This window comes from Limanda limanda, chromosome 15 (assembly GCF_963576545.1).
Source record: "Limanda limanda chromosome 15, fLimLim1.1, whole genome shotgun sequence".
NCBI lineage: Eukaryota > Metazoa > Chordata > Actinopteri > Pleuronectiformes > Pleuronectidae > Limanda > Limanda limanda.
Window position 1 is genome coordinate 10,717,334 of NC_083650.1, and position 15,742 is coordinate 10,733,075.

At 41.1% G+C, this 15,742-nt stretch overlaps 1 protein-coding gene across 1 annotated transcript; it reads right to left on the reverse strand.

Moving 5' to 3' along the window:
* Positions 1-973: 973 nt before the first annotated feature.
* LOC133020534 (exportin-5) lies at positions 974-13,250 on the reverse strand. Its single transcript, XM_061087123.1, has 33 exons — positions 13,067-13,250; positions 12,409-12,530; positions 12,246-12,318; positions 11,837-11,974; positions 11,409-11,591; positions 11,254-11,280; positions 10,990-11,175; positions 10,521-10,597; positions 10,395-10,439; positions 10,198-10,288; positions 9,938-10,021; positions 9,698-9,823; positions 9,227-9,317; positions 9,006-9,134; positions 8,802-8,917; positions 8,551-8,706; positions 7,870-7,911; positions 7,690-7,779; positions 7,378-7,577; positions 7,188-7,290; positions 6,514-6,695; positions 6,251-6,351; positions 6,055-6,151; positions 5,808-5,944; positions 5,524-5,621; positions 5,117-5,163; positions 4,876-4,985; positions 4,270-4,329; positions 4,077-4,168; positions 3,888-3,995; positions 3,392-3,529; positions 2,845-3,009; positions 974-2,590 (listed from the first exon to the last, which is right to left on the reverse strand). The coding sequence occupies exons 1-33, from the start codon at positions 13,166-13,168 to the stop codon at positions 2,444-2,446; spliced, it is 3,663 nt and encodes a 1,220-aa protein (XP_060943106.1). The 5' UTR covers positions 13,169-13,250; the 3' UTR covers positions 974-2,443.
* Between the last annotated feature and the right edge of the window lie 2,492 nt (positions 13,251-15,742).

Consider the following 15,742-nt stretch of genomic DNA (forward strand, 5'->3'; position numbering starts at 1 on the left):
AGCAGGCTTCCTGTTGCGTTTTTAAAATTGCACCCATATACTTTTTTGTTTGCCTGGTCAATCAATACATGTGTATCAATTTTTGTTAAGATCGGTCAATGTGAACGCGTTCCGGGGGTCTCGGGGGGCACCGTTGAGCCATTTTGCCACGCCCATTGAAAATTCCTCCAGAATACGTACATTTTCACCACTTTCTTATTTTCTCCAAATTTTTTTAAGAATTTGAGCATGTTAAAGCCCTCAAAAAGCCAATTCATTTGCTTGAATAATAATAATAACTAGTTGATGGGAACAATGTCATTTATTTGATCACCGAATATAAACTAGAAGGTTTTGCATGAATTTTCAAAATTATATTAAATTAAATGTGTCCCACACTGTGATTTTTTTAAGGTGTCAGAAGTCAAGGTTGGAAACTACTGGGTTATTCTCTAACAATACGTTTTTAAAGCATGTTAAATCCACCAGTATCTAAAATCTGAAAATGTTTAAGTAACTTTTAAGTAAGGCTGTCAAATATATGTAGTAAAGTAGAAAATAAAATGGTTTTCTCTGAAATGTGAATCAAAAAAAGCAAAGAATGACAGACATACACACACACAAAATAATATGTCCATCTTCTTCCTGTGCTTAGTTTCTCATGGGAATGAGCAACTAGTTAGATATTAGATATTGTGCAATTAATAGGTAGTTGAAGTTCAGCCAAATGTTATGTCAGTGTGAAGATTCACTGGCAAGTATTAATTACAGGAGCAATTTTCCATATGGTGCGATATTTTTTCTTTTCAGCATTTTACCCGAATTTATATTTACAACTGTAATTTCACAAAACTTTTTATTCTTTCATAAAAAGGCAAAAATAATGGGTTTACTGTAATCCTTTTTTTCTCTTTATTCTAAATTTAAAAGCAAAAGATGGATTTAAGACAAATTGAAATTATTTTATTTAAAAAAGTAAATATAAACCACACACCTTAAAAGGCCTATTTTCATTCCTTATACAATTTACAATGCAGAATGAATTTACATTGTTCATTTTAGTATTGAGGCATTTAAAAAAAATGACCACATGTGAAGAATCACCACAGATAAATCAATTCACTGAATAATGTTCTTGTTTCTTGGTGAGATGTGAATGTGTTTAGAGCAAACAAGCAAAAATACATCTATATGCACCTAAAGGGGGACTCACTCCAAGCCAAAATAACTCCCATTTATTTTGACACAAAACATATTTTAAACACAACAACTCTCTAGCATGACGGCTCCATAAGAGCAAAAATACAGGCTTAAAAACAATTCCTTGAATGGAATGTAGTGCTGGGTCAATTGTTTTCATGGTGGATAATACCAGTAGAAACACAGGGAACAGAATACACGAGAAACAGCAACTGAACAGCTAGAGAATAAGAGATACTTGGACTAAGCTACTCGTTAGTGGATGAATCCGTCCTTGAATAGGTTTCGTTTCTCAGACACAATTAACAAGTCTAATGTGAGTGTTTTGGCAAAAATGTGAGTGCAATATTGATAGTATGATATGTCCTCTGCATTAAAGGAGCAGTTCAAACAGTACTAGGGTCGTGTTAGGTGTGCTCATGAAGATCAAACAAAACCAATGCAATATCTGCAAACCAGAAAACAGTTCATAATAATTAAAAGTATAATAATCATTCATGAAAACACAATCCAGCTGCTTTCTTATTTTTTTTATATATCTTCACCCCATCTTAGGTAGCGTCACATCTGAGGTACCAATCGCCTTCAGAAACAGCACTCAAGCTTTTCCAGTCAAAGGATATTTACCGTAAATAAACAAATGTGAACCAGGGTTTGTCCCATATTTTTTTCTTCTTTTCTTTTCGACTCTTGACGGCAGCAGCATGGTCACAATTCATATCTGCCAACATTAACCTCGGAAATGAAGGTTTCTATAACGTTCTTAGTGTGCGTGGTTCTTGGCAACGGGCAAATATAGCTCCTTAAAAAGAAAAAGGTAAAAAGTCAAATGACAGAATCCAGAGTCGACCCATTACAAGGTACGATTGTGGCTCAGCAGAGTCTGCAGAGGAGCCAATATTGGATATATTTAGTTCATCCTTTAACAGAATTTACAACAGAAACATATCTTTTTGTAATCCAAAATAGTTCCTACAACCTTCTGTAAGGTTTGTTAAAGGGAATGGAGCAGAAGTGAATAATGATGTTTTAAAGGAATTCTCTGTGTGAGTCTTGCCTCAACAAACGACCAATGGAAACATATTGTGTTGTGGCACATTGAGGGCAAACATAAAAGAACGAGCGGTTGACAAACAGGAGTGTTGACAGATATGTTCGGTTGCCCCACGCTGCCCCAGCTGGATGATTTTGAGGGAAACCCCTGGTTTGTACACACAACTCCATCTTCAGTCAGCATTTAGTCCATTTAAACCATTACATGTTCCTACAGGGAGATATTCTCCGGGGAGAAGAGAGCTGCCAGGCCTAATGCCTCACTGTTCTGTACATCCTTGTCGGCCTTTGGCTTTTTAAAGAGCGATGGAAGATTCCGGATGTGAACCTCCTTCCTGAACTGCTGGCACAGAGCTTTCTGTTGGCAGGGGAGAGAGAGAGGGGAGGTTAAACAGAGCCATCCCAGATCCACCAGCAAGAATTTCATTAGACTCATTAGACTGTACAGCGCCTGTTGAGCTGCTGCATGTAAGATTTACAACACCGCCAGAATCACTGTGCTGAGTAATGACTTGCACTCTTATGGCCTGTCTCTCTGGTCACTTCTTATGTCTGTCTCCAGTGTGATATCATGGAGAAGCACTGTCCTCTAGTGGCTAAAGGTGACATTACCCCAACAGTTCCTGCGATGAGCTTCTTGAACTGGTCTTTCCTCTTTTTCTCTCCAGCCTTTTGGGCGTTGGGGTCCACGAGCCTGTGATCATACTGGTCCAGAGACTCCATATTGATGTTTGGGATCTGGGTCATTACGGTTCTCAGCTCTGCGTAGCGAGGCCGCTGAAGAGAAAGGGGCAGACCAACAGTTTCTCAGAAATGAACAGAAAGTGAACACATTATACCCATGAAACTAGAAATATCCATATACGTATGGAAGAACTGCTTAACCCCAGGACTATGAAGTACAATTTAAAAGACATTATCTTGGGCATTTGTGAACAATTTTATGACAGTTAATATACAAAACAATAGTAAATAAAATTCAAGGCAAATTGATTGACATACTCATTGGATGATTGTTTATTGTACTCCTAGGTGACCTGGAGTATCACACAGTCAGAGTGTAACTCTTAGAAGTAAATTAGACCAAACAAAAAGATAAGATAGAGATAAAAAGCAAGAAATGGACAGAAGAAAAAAAAATTAGTGCCATTAGCCTCACCAGGTTTTCATAGATGAGCATTGCCAGCTGAGACAGGGTGGAGTTGCAGACTTCATGCTGCCCATGAATCTGAAGGCCTCTAAGAACACTGGTATAAAACCACGTCACTGCTTCAGGTAGAAGATTACCCCCTACGACCTGAAGACACAGTGAACAAGAGAGCAACGTTTAACATTAATTCGAGAATTTAAGATACTTTTAAAGAAACCTTTCAAATCACATCTATATTTAAATTGAAACAAATTTAAAGCTAAAAGATGTTTCTACAAAGCCCTTCTTTCCAAAGTGTTTTTAACTCCACAAAGTATTATCCAATCCACAGATACTAGTTTTAATATACTTTAATGAAACAATTTTTTAGACGGGCCAATGGAGGCTCCTTTATCATGATGAACATAGACATACAGAATAACACAATATTGACAATGATCTTTTCATGGGATTTGAGGCTAATAACAAATATGTTTAAAAAGTGAAGAGTGAGAGTGTTGTCTACCTGCCGCAGAAGTGTCCAGCAGACCATGGAAGCAGTGCGGTGGCAGTTAGTGGTGTCCTTCCATGACAGTGAGGTGAAGGCCAGGGTCAACAGGGACATGTAGATGTTCTGAGGCAAAGAAAAGGAGTAGTTTATATACAGTATTCAATGTGGGACTCTACATATTATGTGACAACACTGTAGGCTGACCTCATGCTTCATAAGGCATTTTCCCAGCTCTGTCAGCTCCTCTGTGGGCTGGGGACACCCTATCTGCACCGACTCCGTCATCATGTCTTCCTCTAGGTACGAACAATTCAAACAAAACAATGAGATGGTCCTGAGAGTAAAAAATAGATATAATCCATCCATTGAGTCGAACTTCATTCCATTTCACTCTCACCTTCTATTTCCTCCTTATTTGCTGCTGATTCAGGCACTTTTCTGGAAATGCAGCTCACGGCTAGGGGAGAAGGAGAAAGTATTATGGCCCCATAAATAGTCAACTCAGTAAAAGCTGATCAGGCAGTTGTGTACGCGTCCTGAAAATCCAACACTTCATATTTTTTAGTACCACAGAGAACACACCATCAAAAACCACACTCCACCACTCACCACCTTGTGATTCATTTCAGAGAAATCTGACAGTGAAGTGAATTTAAATCCAGTTTACGACACAAAAACATTTTAACATTTACATGAGTTGTTGATTTTAGAGTAAACATTGTGTTACAACTCCCCCTATATGCTTTCAGCATAAACTGCAATGTGGGAGTTTTAGCCTTATTTATGTTTGCACTTTCCTCAACTGAAACCAGTTTTAGTTTGTGTAGCTGGCAGAAAAGAAAGTACAATAGCAGTATGAAGGAATAAGCCCTGAGCTTTACATTGAGTATAGCCAGAAAATGCATATTGCTGTAATATAACACTGTATAAGTTATTTGTAGCACAACAATGACCACATGTGTATGGAAATTGATCTTTGCTACAGGACATGATGAAAACTTACAGAGAAGATCCAGCAGCTCTCTGGTGAGCAGCCGCACCAGCTGCTCCTCCAACATCTCCTGGGTCACCTGGTTCTCCTGACACACCACCTCCTCCTCATCCTCCTCGCCACTAAACACACAAAAAGGTCATCAGTCCACATATCCTTTTTATAACTAGCACATGATGTGCCAAATAATTAATTCACAAAATGTTTCCCACATGCTGCAGAGTTGCAATACAAACACTCTCCCATTACTTACCTTACAGAAGTCCTCTGGTTGATGACCTGCCACTTACTGTTGAGTCTCTGCAGTATGAAGCAGAAATTAGTCTGAGCATTATCAATAAAAAAAGCTGTAGTTACATGAATGCAGTGAATCTAAGGCTACATCCACACTAACACATTTCAAACTGCCTTTTAAAGCTCCAAGTATCTACTTTCTTTTAGCTCTGTATCAGTAAGAATCACTGTATGTACCACCACGCAGCCCTGGACTTTTCCAACTAAAAACAAGGACTGCAGCGTTTCCAACCTTTTTGTTTTAGTCACTTGGATACTCCAGAGTAGTGTGGACAGCAGACGTAAACATAGCAACAGTAATGCAAAACTTAAAGGTATTAGTGTGGTTGTAGCCCCATAGTGTGTAGAGTATGGAGAGATCCTGACCTGCTGCATGTAGGCAAACAGAGGGCCCAGCAGGGGGCAGAGTAGGCTGTTGTAGTACTCCTGAGGACATGATAGCGTCAACTGCCTCACAAACACCCGTGCACTTGTTAAGGAAATTGAATGTTGACATGGAGCAATAACTCAGACTTCTTTATGTAGAGTAATATCAGCTTGAATGAGTCTATAAAAAGATCTTGTACATAGATATATATCAACAAACTACTGGCTTAAGCGTGGTGATAAAAAAAAGGTAAATGAAATGGAGCAAAAGCAAATAAGGATATGAATCATGGGGCGAAGTCTGTGGTCGGGCACGTGGTCGAGGGAAACGAAAGCAGAGCCGGCTATTTCTTCAGCCAACCTATCAATGGTGTAGAACTCCTGTTGCAGGGACAGACCTACATTTCCCAGGATATGGAAGCTGCAGAGGTACAGAGAGCAGAGGAGGAAGTAGAATGAAATATGCTACAGCATGTGTGGTATAAATAATACTAAAAAAGAACTACAAAAAACTATAACAACAAATCTCACCAGTTGTCGTAGACTGTGGATAAAAATCCCTGCATGCGCTCCAGATTGCTTCTGTACACCGGAGAGTCGTAAATATCCAGAGGAGGCTGAGAGAGACCTGGAGAGAGAAGGACACAAATTGAGAAGGTTTATCAACAGTTTGTTTTCAGATGATGGCTTAATGTAGGCAAAAACATGTACAGAAGGCTTTTCCTACCCAGAACCACATTTTTCTCTGCATCCATCACATCGTGGACCCGAGAGAAGGTCTCGCTCAGGCGAGCCATGTTCTCTGGCGTGAACAGACTGTTGTGAGTCCTGTAATGTGGATGAAATAAGAGACAATGTTAAACACATTGGTAATTGTTTAACACCAATAACCCAGAGACAAGTCAAAATATAAAATCAAAGTCATTACACTACAACACCCCATACCCATAATGTGTGTAAATGATCTGATATGGTTATATAATGGAATACCTGATAAGAGCCAACAGGTTGGGTAGCAAGAGCTGAAACTGTGCAGTGCAGGGGTTTCTGTAGATGGGGGCCCCAGCGGGGGTGGAACCCACGACAAAGCCACCAGCCTTGGCTTCCTCCAGGTCTGCAGGCCAACGTGCCCGTTTCACCACCCCCAACATGGCATACAAACAGAAGCTCAGCTAGAGGAGGAACAAAAAGCCTGGGTAAACATACACCAACACATATGCATCGTATTAGCATGCACACAGTTAGCGTTAAGCTCAAAGCACTGCTGCACCTAAACTTAAAGCTGTCTCTCATTGGCTCTGAATTAAAAAACGTGAGCTTTTCGGACTTGAAAAAAAATCTGTGACCGACGTCTTCTGTATAATAAGTTATTCTGTAGGACTTTACAGGACTGATTGATGTTTGGTCAGACAGTCAATAACAGTTATGTGCATGTTAAATAATTTTCAAATTGTGTTTGCACCTAAGGGAGATTTTTTTCAGCCTTTGCTTTGAAGCTTAAAAAAGTAGCATTGAACTTAAAGTCATAACATAAGTAAGTGTACTATGATTTCAATTTGTCTAAAAGTCCTAAAAAAAAGCCAGTGACAGAAATTCACAGTCGGAATAAAATCCTGTCACCCTCAGAGCTCACACACCAACACAGTTTACACTAATACACTTACCCGCCCCCTATTAAGACCCGATGTGTCTATATCTGCACTTTGCTCAGCCACTGTCTGATCAGCTCCAACAAATGTCAGGAACACAGCAGGGTTACACAGCACACTGAAACAGAAAGGATAACATTCTGTGTGTCATGACATTAAAATATTTCACATACAATTTGAGCGAAATTAGAGAAATCATACGCACCGTTTCATCTCATCTGACGTCCATTCTGCAACCACCGACGCCATCAGCTCGTCGAGAAAAGCCTTCTGCTTCGCGAAGTCTTTGAACTGGTTGCTGATCAGCACCATCGATTCCATCAGTGACGATTTCTCCAGGTGAGTCAGCGCGGAGACGGTGGAGAACAGCTTCTTCACGTGGTTGTAAAACATGTCAAAACAAGGCTGGAGCGGGGGGGGAAAGAATCATTGAGGAGTCAGAAAGACTTAAAATCATACTCATTCACTAGCACTGCAAACTTCAGGTGCATATTTTGTGGGATACAAGGGCATTTACCAGGATGAACTGTGGGTAATCCCGGCAAATTTTGATGATAGAAGAACAGGCGTGCCTCCTCACATTCTTCACAGCTCTGGTCCGAGGTGTCTGAGGATGGCAGTTGGTGAATATATATATATTTTTTAGTCTTGGACATGAAGAATGATGACGTTTTTTTTCTCCGTTAGGACGACTCACCTTAGTGTCCTGACCAACCTCAAAGGTGATGGCTTTAAACAGCTGTGAGGACAAGAGAAGAGAGGGAAATTGGATGTCTTCTAACTGCTAATACACACTTACATCTGGCTTTGGTCTGTAATGTGAATGGATGCAATCCCGCGTCAGATCGGCTGCAGCTCCGATTGGCAGTAATGGAAACTTGACACCTCAGTGAACTTGTCGACGTTGCACCTTTTCCAGAATGACATCATAATGGGCATTAAACTTCACTGCATTGGTTCGTAAAAAGCCATGAAGGTTTGTGTACTAAATATTTTTTACATCTTGGGAACAAGGTGCAACAGTGATTTTATTCTTCGTACCGTGCATGATGCAACCGGGGCAAGAAAGCAAAAATACTGCAGTCGCTGTAGTTGTTTGAAAGAGGGACTGAAGTCAAAGATATTAAAGTCCAACCACTGTAACATTGTCACTGGTCTCCATGGAGCTTTCTTCTGTTGTGTTTCCTGTCAGCATGTTTGGGCTGTTGAACATGACTCACCAGGGGGGAAAAAACTAAGGAAAACTCCTGTTATGGGAAATGAGTCATTCGACTTTTTAGCAGATTTACCCACTTCAAACAAAAAAAAATATGACATGCACATGTATAGTAGATACACATATGTATAATATACAGTGAACAATTTTGACTCAACTGACCTTGTAGAGGACCTGTGGCAGGAAGTGAGGTCTGTGCAGGACAAACGGGAAGAGGGCCGAGACGTTTGTGAGCACACAGGACAAAATGAGCGGGTCTCTGGTTTCATAGTCCAGCACGGCCTGCAGCAGCTTCATGCTCTGATCTATTGGCAGCTTCTACAAAGTGAGAGGCAGAAAGAGGGGTTAAAATAATCCACATTATCTGCTTACATCGTATTTCTTTTTCCAATGCTGCCAGTTGCCGCCGTTACCTCCTCTTCCAGACTTTTGAAGATCTGTGTGACCATGCACTCCATGAAGACAGTCATCGCATCCCACTGAACCACAGATGGAGACAGGAGGGAGCACAGGCCCTCTGTGGACTTAGCTGGTGAGATGTTAGGTGAGAAGAAGACCGCTAAGTTAAGTTGTCTAAGGAAAAAAAAGGTAAATCTTTGATCAGAATACACACTTACATGTGGTATCCCCAATATCAATAGGGCTGGCAATCTGGTACTGTAACCATTCCGCTGCTATCTGAAAGGCCTCCAGAGGAACAACGCGAGATGCGCACCTAACCACCTCTCCCTGCTGCGCTCGAAAAGCTGTGAAGCACAAAATCACAGCATAAAAAACATTGCGAGACAAAAAATCCTAAATGTATTGATCGGAGCAGGAGTAACACTACAATACTTACAATTAAAGAAAGAGTTGAAGTCCTCGTCACTGTCAAAGTCCACACGGGAGTACTCACAACTTGGACTATTGTCTCTCGATGGAAACCCAGCCTGGAGGGAGAAAAGGAGGAAAGACAAAACTTTATTAACAACCTGTGGGGCTCTACTTACTGAAAAAACTTTTTTTTGGCCGCTTGTATTCTCAACAGTGGTCTTTCTGGCACTAGACAGAGCTTGTGACCATAGGTGAGGGTTGGAACGTAGATTGACTGGTATATCAAAAGCTTTGCCTCGCAGCTCAGCTCCATCCTCACTACAACAGCCCTTATATAACACCTGCTTCCCTGCTGACTCACCTGTCCATCGGTTTAAAATCAGAACAACAATGCCCTGTATTTCGTCTTTGCACATTTTATACAGAATGCTGAGTCAAAACATAGGCACAACATTCCTGCCTTGAACAGTCTGTGTGAAAATGACTTCTGTCCCACCTTGACAAGGTTGGTCATGGAAGCTTTGAGGTATTTGACGGCCATCTCCTTAACAACCGCATCCTTTGATATCGTCTCATGTCTGAACAAAGCTCCCCAAGTAGCCAGAGTGGACGATTTCAAAAACTGCAAAAAAGAGGAGGAGGGTTCATAAGTGAAGAGATCAAACACAGCTGATAAATATTCCATTTACTCATTTAAAGTCTGTAACAATGGGGTTTAGAACAGTTGTCATCTCACCTGACTGGAATGTGTAGTGAAGGATAAAAGAGCTTCCATGTACTTGCTGAGATTTGTAGGGATTTCAACCTCTACATCTGAACCCTGTGGAGACAACAGGGTATTTGCCAATGATCAATCATAAACAGGTCCAAACGAGTGAAATAAAAAGGATGCTTCTGGGATTCTACATAACGTGTGTGTAAAAAAAAAAAAAAGCAGAGATGAAAAGAGGACGTGAACAAAGGAATTATTGTGGAAACAAATCAGGATAAACTCACCACTAATGGGCAGAGCTGGCCTCCGAGAGCGCACAGCACCTGACACAGCCTCTTCAGAAAGATGTAGCGCCGCTCAACCACCTCCACTGCTCTACAAGTACACATATACACACACAGGACTATAAGTCACAGCTAGACGTTTAAAAACTTGATTTGCATCTGTGCTCCACCATAGGCAAATACTTCACATTACTTACTGGGATTCGGGGGATTTCTTACATATCGCCAGTCCATCTGCAGACCTGCCGCCAGACAAACACAAAGCATTCAGTAAGAGTGAAATTGGTTTCAGAGGGATGACGGAGAGAAGCAGCTGTACTCACTGAGCTGCAGAGAGGATGTAGTGTATGGCCACATCATCAAACAGCAGCATGAATGGTTTCCTATCCTCCAGCTTGCCCTGTGGCAGAATGAAACATTTGGTTATACACTGTTTTATTATTATCCAATAAGCCATGGATACAAGAATGTGTCTCTATGAGGTTTTTATCCCAGAGGTTTTTTTATTATTCAATGTTTCTACTACATTGATGACCTGATAAAGTTTGTAAGAATTGAGAAAGCAAAAATTGCCAAGTCGAGCGTTTTAAGGAGCCATATGGCAGCACTGCAGCTCCGGTTCTGCACCATTTCTTTCAATGACTCACAGACTTACTTTATAAAGAATGTCATTAAATTCTGGTACAATGTTTCAAGGAAAAAATCTAGTGACTATCTAAAATAGGAAGAAAAACTTGATCTCTTTACAGTTATAAGTTAATCATTATATCTTCACTTTTCCCTGTGACTCACCTTCCGGCTGATGGCGATGAGCAGACACTCTGCTGCCTCGAGCTGCAGCTCCGGCTCACTCAGCAGCAGACACAGCATCTCCAGTAGATGGCAGTTTCCAGAGGTGATGTACACCAGCGACACCCAGTCAATGTAGCCTGCAAGTGTGTTAAGCGTAGCCACAGCGACTCGACAGTGAGCTCTGGCCTGTGAGAGGAATTATCAAAAATAATTTAATAAGAGGATCATTTTAAAGCAAATATGGAGATGATGCTGTTCACTTACTTTCAGTTCATGTCCAGGTATTCCTTTCTGGATCAAAACAAAAACAGAAGACAAATTAAAGGGACTTCACTTTTGAAGTTTAAATGTATAAATCAAATTGTCATAATGAATCAGCTACTTATTACTACAAAATAAAAGGTTGACACCGCACTGACCAGTCTACGATAGTCCTCCACGTTGAGTTGCAAAATGGCCATCATAAAACTGAAGATGTTTTCCATGTTTTGGGTGAGAGTCTGCTGGATGTCTCTGCGTCGCTGTGGAGGCAACGCTTGGAAGGTGATCACGTCCTCTGCCAGCCTCAGCAGGATCAACATCACCAGCTCGGTCTGGGCCTCCTGTGGAAGGTGTAGAATATTTTTTGTTTTAAATTAAAGTTCCTCTCAGTCCACAACAGCAGAATTCAAGAGCTGGGTCTTGTGCTGACAGTTTGCTCCAAAAGGGCACAAACCTCTTTTGCACTGAGAAATAAAAAAGTAATAGCTGCTAAGATGATCTGATGAAGGCTGTTATTTTAATGCATGGGAGTTATTGTATAATTATACTCAAATCACATGCAAAGTGCACCATACAGGTAACCTACCCCTTGGCTAGTGAGAGCCTCCATCTCTTTCAGCATGTCTGGCCAGTGTTGAGGCCATTCTCTCTTTATCATTTCCACCGTGATTCGGGACAAGACATCTTTGATATGGCTCTCCTCCTCCAGGATAGAATGAGTACCCTGATGAGACACAAAACATGCATCAGAGAGAACTGTCTGCAACTTTGACACTTTAATTGAGCCCAAGGACAAATTATCGCGTGAAGGAGAGAGGAGGCGGGAGCGCTACTGGTGCCCCACGAACCACATGTCCAAAAAGAATGGCATGAAGAATCCAGGTCCAGGCACTCAAAGTAACAGGCCTTTCTTTTTCCAATGGGTGCATCGGCTTATGCCTTCATCAGGGTGTATCACAGTTTTACTTTTGGCAGCCTATAACTATTGTACTTACATTTGATAAGAGTTGCATGGCACACTCCTTCAGCTGGACTTTCTCTTGTTGCGGCATGTTGTTCCATCGGAACCTGCAGGAGAAGCAGAGTTTCTGTCAGACGTGCATCTTTTGGCATTCGAATACGTATTGTACTACAAATGGAAGAGTGAGTCCCACTCACTTGATGACATGCTCCAGAATTTGCAAACCAAAGTGTCTCACTACAGCTGGTTGGGCTTTGTCGGCTAGTTGTAAGCCGCATGGGACACAGAAGGAGTTGGTCTCTTTAAACTCCTCGTAAAACTGCAAGTAAAAACAAAGACTGTGTTACAGACGACATGTTTTAAATGATGCTTAAATCAACCAAATGTCTTCTACGTGTAACACGTCAGCATCTGGAGGCTACAGCAGCATCTGTCTCAGCGACGTTCAATATAACACGTGAATTAAATAAAGCTAACCTGCTATATAGCCATTCAAGCTAGGCGCGACGTTGCCCTTAGCAACGAGATGTTACCTGGCCATGTACAATTAGCTCCGTCAGTAAAACCCACAACGACATTCAGTGTTAAAGCCTGTCAGCATGTCTGTGAATGAATGAATGGAGGTGGATCGACAGTGGTGAGGTGATGACTGGTGAATCACCCTCCACCTCTCACAGCACCTGGCCATCATCTGTGCTAATGTAGCTAACGTCAGTGAACACAATCAGCCCGTGAGAGTGATGGCGCTGCCACACGAAAACACTTTTTATTGCACAACTCGCATCACAACATCTGCCACATGAGTGACGAGCTAGGCTAGCTGGGAGCGATGCTAGCAGCCCACAGCGATGCTACCTTCAGGGCCTCCAGTCGGTAGATCTGACTCGACTCCGCGTCCATCATCACGTTCACAGCTTTGACGAGCTGCTCGCACACGGCAGCCACCGGGTCGGCCATGTCTTCAGGTCGAGTCCGACTCTCTGCGGAGGAGAAAGCGCACAGCTCCCTTATGCAAAAACGCCAGCAAGTGCAGCGAGCCGCGTACACCAACGTGTGATCAGTGTGCTACCGCCTACCGCTTGTCGAGGGTTTGAGCCTGTCCGCTCGCCGTCGATGGAGAACTCTGGGAGTTGAAGTTGAAGCGCGTCTTATTTTTTGAAGATCGTCTGTAGGCCGATAGAGAAATCACTCCTGAAAACCTATGCAACATTCTTCCCATGTCAATTTACATTAATGACTAATTACAGTTATTATAAAACCCTCTTTTTTGTCAATCATTTTGTATCTTTCAAAACCTTGTGAGACTGTTGTGACATTGTCAGTCAACTACCTTTCCTTAAATGTTGTTATTGTACAATTTAATGGTTAATTTGAATATCTTTTCCTGGTTTATTGATTTTTCTCTTTCTCATTCAACAATTGTAGTAAATATAAAAAAATGTTTTTTTAATTTAATTTTTTGTATATTTGTTTTATATATTTGAATTTACATAGTAAGAGATTCGGTATCTAGCCAAGGACACCTCGCACACACACACACAAGCACATAATCTCCTGTGGGGGGCGGCTACAGGCTTGCGTAGGTCAGTCACCTGTGAAGACCAGCATCATTTACCCCTGAACCAGCGCGGAGAAATGCGCTCCCTGGGCCGCAGGGATGAGCCAGCCCCACGCCACTACGCTGCCATGGCAGGAACCAGGACACCAGTGGACACAGGAGCTGGGTCCGAACTCATTGGTAATTTGGCAGGCTGTCGTGTTGGCAGGACTTCAACCACCTATTCATTGCACAATATCTAATAATATGTACATTTAAAAACAAAAATGAACCATAACCATTTCAAATTATTCAACTTAAATATATAAAAAAATATATAAAATATAAAATTAAATTAAAAAATTAAATTAAATTAAAATTAAAAGAAAAAAAAAATGCGCGTGCATTTCCTGCAGAAACCCATTGCGCACATCCTGCGCAGAAGCCCACTGCGCAGGTATTGCGCGCTGAGGTTTTTTTTAATTTTTTAATTTTAATTTTTTTATTAAAAGAGAAAAACAAACCTTGACAAAAACAACCTCACAACAGTTCCTCATAGCAGCATGATGTAACAAAGAGAAGTATAAAAACCTACTAATTTTAGCAGCATAGTAGGGACATTTGCTGATGTCACCATCTGTGGCTCCGTGGACAGGCAAACCAGCATCTAAAACATCCTCATGGATGGGCTCCCTGTGTGAACAGACACGCTGCGGTGACAGACTGCGGTTAGAGTCAAAGATGAATCAAAAAAATATTAAATTATCAGGTGCACAATTCAGAAAGCACAGCAAAGTAGAGAAGAAAGAACAATATAGAGGTAAGAATCACCACAAACCACCGATTGTGGACATCATTAATGTTTATTTTTGTCGACATGACATGATATGCTATCAGTACAGCTGATTTCAGACTCTTTATATTTATTGTTATATATTTTTATTGTTTTTTATAGCTTACAATTTTGTCTGCCTGTGTGTGCATCTGTATACAGTCCAAAAGTTATTGTGGATGCATGACAGTTTGCATGTGTATGTTGGGGGCGCCAATTTGAAATCTCGCCTAGGGTGCCAACATTGCCAGGGCCGGCCCTGACAAAGAGTAAGGGTCACGCATTACTCATTAATCAAATCAAACCTCCTTTACTTTTACTTTGAAGGTGAGCTGTCTCTTTGTCCCCCTCTGAATGTCTTCTTTCAAGTTTAGCTTCTCAGGTTGACTTCCACTTCATGCACAGACCAATTGAGGCCTCACTAGTGCACGAATCAACAACAACAACAAATCCCTATATCCCTATGTCTGCTGCTAATTGTTTCCATGTGATGTCCTGAGGCTGCCCCCTGCTGGCTGCTGGGTTCCTCTGCTGCTGGCTGCTGGGTTTGTGCAGCTTGTGATTAACTAAAGCTTTCCATAAAAGAAAATCTTTATTATCCTTCAAAGGCATTTTGATGTAAAACCAGAAATCAGTGCACAAAAACAATAAACCAATATATACAATGTAAATAAAACACAATATAAAAACCCTATAGACTAAGTAGCAGGGGGAAATTAGCTTTTAATAAATTAATTGATAAGTCGACCAACAGAAAATGACCCGTCAACTATTTAGATATTGTAGAAACATTTCATTCTACTTTTAATTTCCTGTTGTGTTTCTAATTATTACTAATGTTGGCGACATTTACTTGATAAATGTGTGGAGGTTTTATTTCCTCTGCGAAGGAGGTTATGTTTTGACCTCTGATTTGTCAGTCAACAGGTTTATGTAATAAACTACTGGACCACAGAACTTGGTAGAAGGAAGCTGCATGGATCAAAGATGAACCTATACGGCCAGTATAGAGTGCCAGTCTAGTGAATGAATCTGGAATCTTCTCTCAAAAAACATTTCCCCCACAGGGTTTGTAGCGTGAAGCTAATAAGGTTTAATATTGTATATTCATTTCACTCTATTTAACAGTTTGAATGTAGGATATTGATTACACTGTGGTATT

Excerpts from the sequence above, each read along its gene's own strand:
- LOC133020534 (XM_061087123.1), bottom strand. The coding sequence starts at position 13,168 with ATGGCCGACCCGGTGGCTGCCGTGTGCGAGCAGCTCGTCAAAGCTGTG. Across the intron at positions 10,022-10,197 it reads GCCAGCTCTGCCCATTAGTG|GGTTCAGATGTAGAGGTTGA; the intron begins GTGAGTTTATCC and ends TTGTCTCCACAG. Across the intron at positions 6,152-6,250 it reads AGAGAAAAATGTGGTTCTGG|GTCTCTCTCAGCCTCCTCTG; the intron begins GTAGGAAAAGCC and ends TTCTCTCTCCAG.